The 6,257-nt window shown below is 41.6% G+C and overlaps 1 protein-coding gene across 1 annotated transcript in view; it reads right to left on the bottom strand.

Annotated features, from left to right (window-relative positions):
* The window catches only part of si:ch211-250c4.3 (uncharacterized protein LOC100535981 homolog), a 36,374-nt gene extending 31,560 nt beyond the window's left edge, over positions 1 to 4,814 (bottom strand). Inside the window, exon 1 of the mRNA XM_034898186.1 lies at positions 4,492 to 4,814. Coding sequence (XP_034754077.1) covers positions 4,492 to 4,570 — 79 coding nt within the window. The 5' untranslated portion in view covers positions 4,571 to 4,814. The remainder of the gene's footprint in view (positions 1 to 4,491) is intronic.
* Between the last annotated feature and the right edge of the window lie 1,443 nt (positions 4,815 to 6,257).

Genomic DNA, 6,257 nt, shown 5'->3' with positions numbered 1-6,257 from the left:
GGGGTATTTTAAGGAAGAACATTCAATTATTCACAATACATTATTCATTCACATAGAAAATTGGTGTACTTTAAAAGGTTGGATTTTTCCAAATTAATTTACTTAAAAAATGTAAATGAATATGTGTATATGCATATGCATATGTACATGCATGTAACCATATATATGCATATATATATATATATATATATATATTTATATATATATATATATATATGTGGTATTGCCTAGAAAATAATCAATCTCGTGTAAACTATGTACCTGAACTAATCATGTAATACAAAATAATTTGTACTTGAACACCTCCAAAGTGCTGCTGGTCTATAAACACCATTAACTACCTCCTTGGAGGCTCTATTAACCCTCCATGTCAATCTTTGGACTAACCCTACTCTTCTTACATGTGTCACACACACCATCTTTACTTTACCAACCTCAGACACTGGAATTCCTGAACTCTGAATAATGTCTGACAGCCTCCTCTCTACATAATCCTGTCTTTTCAAGAATTCCACTGAATCTGACTCGGTGTTGAATTTTTCAGGTACCTGTCATCAAATGGTAATAAGAGAGCGCAGTTTTGTGGTTAGTCATTTACTTAAAAGTTTCTTGTTTCTTTCCACACTTTTTCTGCAGTCTCATGAAAACAACATCAGATTCCAACCGCCATTGTTATCTCATATTTTGGAGGAAAATAATGTTATTTCATCCGTCTTCAGCTCCCCAGAGAACCTCCCGCTCCGTGCTGAACCTAAACAGCGACACCGTACACAATGTAAGTGTTATCTTAACAATGGGCTTCTTCTTCCTACTCTCAGTGACATGGCAACAATGGGACTGCTGTCAAGCAGAGCGTAGGGGCTCCCTCGCAGCCACAACAAAGACCAGATTTATCATCCCTCCCACAACTTAACGGCCAGAGGATTTGCTGCTCGGCAGGTGTGGAGGCTCGTACTGTAAATAAGCTGACAGTGATATCTGAATGAGGCTCGCACATGGAATGCAGGGAAACCTGATGCCAAGTTTAAAAAAGGGATCAGGGAGGAGAATGGGAACTCTCAGTGTGGTGTTGGTTTCGATTTTGTATGATAATGTACTCACGCTTATTCACAGCAATCTGCATGATATCTTATACAAGTCCCCAACAATTGCTGGATGGATAGAAATAGTTATGGATATTTATGTTTTGGAACTGGGACACGTCAAGTAAAGTCAAAAAAAAGCTGGCTGTGATGCAGATGTCAGTCAACAAGAGAGGATGGTTGTGACACTTAGAGGATAACTACGTTTTTTTCAACCTGGACCCTATTTTCTTATGATTTTTTTGTCTAAGTGACTGATGGGAACAACAATCTCTGACATAGGTGCAGTATTAAGTGAGATCTTTGCACTCGGAAGCCGTGAAACAAGCTACAATGTAAATTAGGGCAATGGTCCAGCTTGTATTTACCTTTACAGAGTGCTGGTTTTGCCGCTGACAGGCTCAGATTTATATTCTAAGTGTCTGACAATATTATGGAAAGGATTTATAAAGAGGTCAACCTTTCTGATCCTTTTTTTAAAATATAAAAACACCTGCAAAATTGTGCTCGCTAAAGCCACCAGATTCCATGAGAAAAAAAGCAATTTTAACATTGTGAAATACACTTCATTTAAAGTCAACCAAAACAAAATAACACTATGAAAAGACATTGTGGGTCGTCTTTCTACTTTTACAACCATCACAACTCTAGTTCTGCTTGAACTAAACACATTGTTAACCAATTTGGATGTGAAAATGTGTTGGCTTTATACACGCTAAAAGTATTCCTTTTCAAATGGAGTCTGGTGGGTTTAGCACTAGCGACTTCAGAGCTGTTTCTGGTTAAAACAGAAAGGTTTTAAATATGTTTTAAAGGTCTATCTCTGTAGGGATCCTTTCCATAATGTTATTGGACACTTAGAATATTAATCTGAGTTTGTCAGTGGCAAAACAAGCCCTGTAAAACTGTGATGTGACTGTCACGTTTAGGCCCAAAACGTTAAAATTAAAGAAAGAAGTTGCCAATCTCCCTCTGGCCACTTAACTGTTCCAAATATTATATTATTACCACTTTATCCCCGAAGAGGGGGATATCATTCAGTGTAGTGATAAATAAAATGTAGGTTCACACTGAATGGGCATCCACATGTTCAATCTAGTCTTTTGTAGACTCAAACCTGGAGGGTTGGTGGTATGTAACACTTGTGTTTGATACATTTGGTACCCCTAAAATGGGAAGTGGCCCCAGCCTGGCCCCTCCATTTAAAACGGTCTTTATCATCCCTCCCCCGGTGAAACGGCCAGAAGATTTGCTGCTCGGCAGGTACGGAGGCTGGTACTGTAAATCAGCTGACTGGGATATCTGAACGAGGCTTGCACATGGAATGCAGAGCAACATGATGTCAAGTATAGAAAAGGGAACAGGGATGACCATGAGAACTCGCAGAGTATGTCCATTTGGATTTTGTCTTGGAGCGTCACATATGAACACTGCTTAAAGGTGCATTAGGAGGTCCTGCAGACTGCATTGTTGTATGAATTGTCTTTAGAAAGCTGCTATTCTATTTTGTTCTCCCGTTACAGTAGACAAATGGAGATAACATAAGATAACATGAGTTATCTGTATTGTTGGGGAAACCAGAACCAGACACACCTAAGGCCTCTTCATAGTTGCTGCAGCCAAACTGTGGCGAGTCACAGAGACCACAGAGATCTCGCTGGCGCGCCAGGATTTTGAGTGCAGACCTCGTGCACCACCCTATTTTTTTCAGCTCCACATGACAAAGCAGAAACAGGAAGCATGGACGAGTAAGAGGGCAACTGGATGCCAGGACTCTCAGAGTGACTCTTGCAAACTTACTGGGTTAAGATGAGTTCTTTTATGGTGAGTGAAAGGCTCGATCCGTAGGTCATCGAATCGTTGTGCAGACATTCTGAAGTAAACTAAGTGCTTCTCTTCATCTATCAAACATTTTTCTTCTTCTTCTAGCAAAGTCAGTAGCTTTTCCACCGTTGCGCCACCTCTGTTCAGGAGGAGACTGCAGCTAGTGTCGGGACCACTATGCCATGCCATAGTCACGCCGCCCCCCATGATGTCACACTGGCGCTTTACAGCTCTCGGTTTTTAATTAAAAGCACTGCTTTAAGGGAAATTAAAAGTTCTATGAGTCGGCCAGAAAAGATGAAGAATTAAAAGTGCCTTCTGAATCTTTTTATTGCCCTTTAGAAAGAAAACCCCACGTCTGGGAATCCACTTAAACTCTTATAAAAACCGACTGAGTCATATGACGCAGCTGCTTTTTTTTCATTTAAACATCTATAGATTTGCTTCACATCAAAGGCCCCTGTGGACCCACAGCTGAGGCAGTTCTGAAAGGGTTTCACACTCCTGCTCAATTAAAAAGTCAGCAGCACAGAGGCCCTCAGAGTGGGAATCATCCCTCCATTTAAACCCATTCCCTGATCACAGAGAGAGATCAGATGGGAACCCTGGGACTGAAGATACTGCTGCATCTCACCCGTGATCAACCACTTTTTTTTTACTAGCCAATCAGATTTCCCACTGGTCAAATTTCCCAATTTTCCAAGGAAAATAAACCAGATTATGGGTGTTTTAAACCTACTTGATTTGGTCCGGACTTTCGGACTTTTCAGTTTGGTCTGAAGCATAGTTGCAGGTGAGAAAGGTGCCTCGGACCAGGGTCCGGATCAAAAGACCAAAACGCTCCGATTAAAGGAGGTGGTCTCATCCGGAACAAACTGACCCATGGTTTGGTTCGTTGGCAGTATGAAAACACTTTTGGGATAAATTGGACCGGACCAATTACAGGACATTAAGAACACATTAAGGACATAGAAGAAGAAGGAAAAACCCGGAAAACAAACATTGCTAGAACAAGAAAGAAAGAGAAGTTTCCTCGTAGTGCAAAAAGTATTTTGCACTACGAGGAAACTTACATTTCTTGTGAGTACTGCGCTTGTAGTTGGTGCATCACTCACCATACTAACCATAATAATACCATAATAACGCAATCAGGATTTGCTCTTTGATTTGTTCATTCATCGAAAGCCAAAATGACAACACGCCAACGTCACACGGACGCCCGTCTACTCACCAATCAAAGGTACGTGGTGACAACACGCCGTAGTTCTTTAGTGCATCACGCAATCACAACATAGGGTTGATGGGAAATGTAGGATTAGTACCAGAATCAGTGTTACCAGATGAAGATTACATTTCCAAGCCAAACACACGCACAAAACGGCCCAAATTTCATCTGGAAACATTTCTGCAGCCGGACGATTCAAAGTTACTTACTTGCTCCATTCATCACCTGCCAAATAGGCTAGTAACTTTACAATGTTACCCGTTATTTTTACCCACATTGGAGAAACAAGCTGGTGGGGAAGACTAAAGCACTCCTAATGCCATGGACAGACATGGGAGAAGACAGAAGGTGACACCGTACCTTTCCTCCAAGGAGCCAGGATGGAGAAGGACTTCTGCCAGCTGATCACCAGCCCGGCCTTCTTCCTCTTCACACTCATGCTCCTGTTACAATCCCTTAGGTTTGGAGGACAATTCAAATCTGGCGATGTTGAGAAAAGCAAATAAAACCCTTCCTCAGAGTTTCCTCATCATGTTTTTCAAGAGGTTGCCTCGGCGTTTCAGTTGTGGACAAGGCGTCTGTTGTTGGAGGATTCAGAGTGGAGGGAGTCCTGGAGCAGGGTCATGATACCTGTGTTTCCTCGCCTGCAGGACGGCGCTTGTGTGTGAGTGTGTGTGAGAGCTCCAGCTGACAACAGCAAAGGGGGCTGGGCTCTACTCAGAGGAATGACAGTAGGAGGAGGAGGAGGAGGAGGAGGACGGAGATTTGCACTCAGCCTGAAGGCGAACAAGGAGCGACCTGAGCTGGAGGAAAAGCTACAACGGATTAAGAGGGAGGAGGCTGACGTTCCATCAATCCCAGCTTCAAACTTTACAGAGTCACAGTGAATTACACTTATGAGACACTTAACAGCTCCACAAAACACATGTTGGACTATACACAGCAATATGACACAGTTGGTGATGGTGGAGTGAAAACTATTTTTATTGTTACTGTTAGATATTTCAATACAAGCACAGCGTTTTTTACAGAACAGTTGGGGCTAGGGATTCATTTATAGACCTGATATAAGTTTTAATAGGAATGCAGTTTACACAGCCATCCTGACTGGGGATAGACTGAATATCGGTCCTGGCTTACATTTCTGACTGGCTCTTAGAGTCTGGCCTGACTCTTAACATCAGCAAAAGTGTTTATTTGTCTAATAGAAAACAAGGAAGTCAGACAGATAGCATTGTTAAGGGGGACAGGATCTGGACTGTGTCCCATTTTAAATAGTTGGTAATAACTTGACTCACTGCTGTCCTCTAAGAAACATGTAAACAGGTGTGTAAAGTAGTCAAAATTGATTTCAGCAACTTCAGATATATTAAAAACCTGACCAAGCATCCATATTTTACAAGAGAGTCTGTTGATAATTATAAAACCTGTTGACAGGGTATCTATAGAGTCTTTTTCAGTCAATTTCATAGGTTAAAGCAGCTTTTCTAGTGTCACAGGACCATCATCTTATAACTTACATCATTTTAGAGTTATTTCCTCTATATGTGTCTAATCTTAACTGAGGTTATCAGGTAAAACAGCAGCTGTGTTCTAGGAGTTAAAAATGTGACATAGCTGAGATGAGGAAGGTCTGCCTTCAGTTAAATCCTTGGCACAAATACGGACTGCATCGCCTGAGTTCAGCAGAGAGCTTTTCCCTTCAGTCTCCGCCAGGTGTCCGGGTAGGAAATGATGACAGGCCATTTATATTTCAGTTGTGAGACAGGGCGAGAGGGACGCGAGCAACGCTGTCTTTCATTAAAAAGACTCACAAGCCAGGAAATACCAAAGTATGGATCAGATGATGTGATAAGGATTTCCCGAGAATGGCATTTTATTACAGTGACTCACGTGAAATATCTGTTGGTCTGAGCAGCTTTCTTCCACCAGTGGGCTGGATTGTATTTCTACGAGTGATATGTTATTCAAATATCACATTCCTGACCAATATTGACCTTTTTCTGGGCCACCTTGCCTGGTAATTTTTGGAACATTATTGCTTTGTTTTCCCTTAACTTACTAGAAAAACAAAGCCAAGTCATGGAATTCAGCCACACCCACATACTGGTCTCAGCTAACTGAGA

This window comes from Etheostoma cragini, chromosome 17 (genome assembly GCF_013103735.1).
Source record: "Etheostoma cragini isolate CJK2018 chromosome 17, CSU_Ecrag_1.0, whole genome shotgun sequence".
Classification (NCBI taxonomy): domain Eukaryota; kingdom Metazoa; phylum Chordata; class Actinopteri; order Perciformes; family Percidae; genus Etheostoma; species Etheostoma cragini.
Note: the sequence above shows the minus strand (reverse complement) of the source record. Positions and strands in the feature narration are given on the sequence as shown.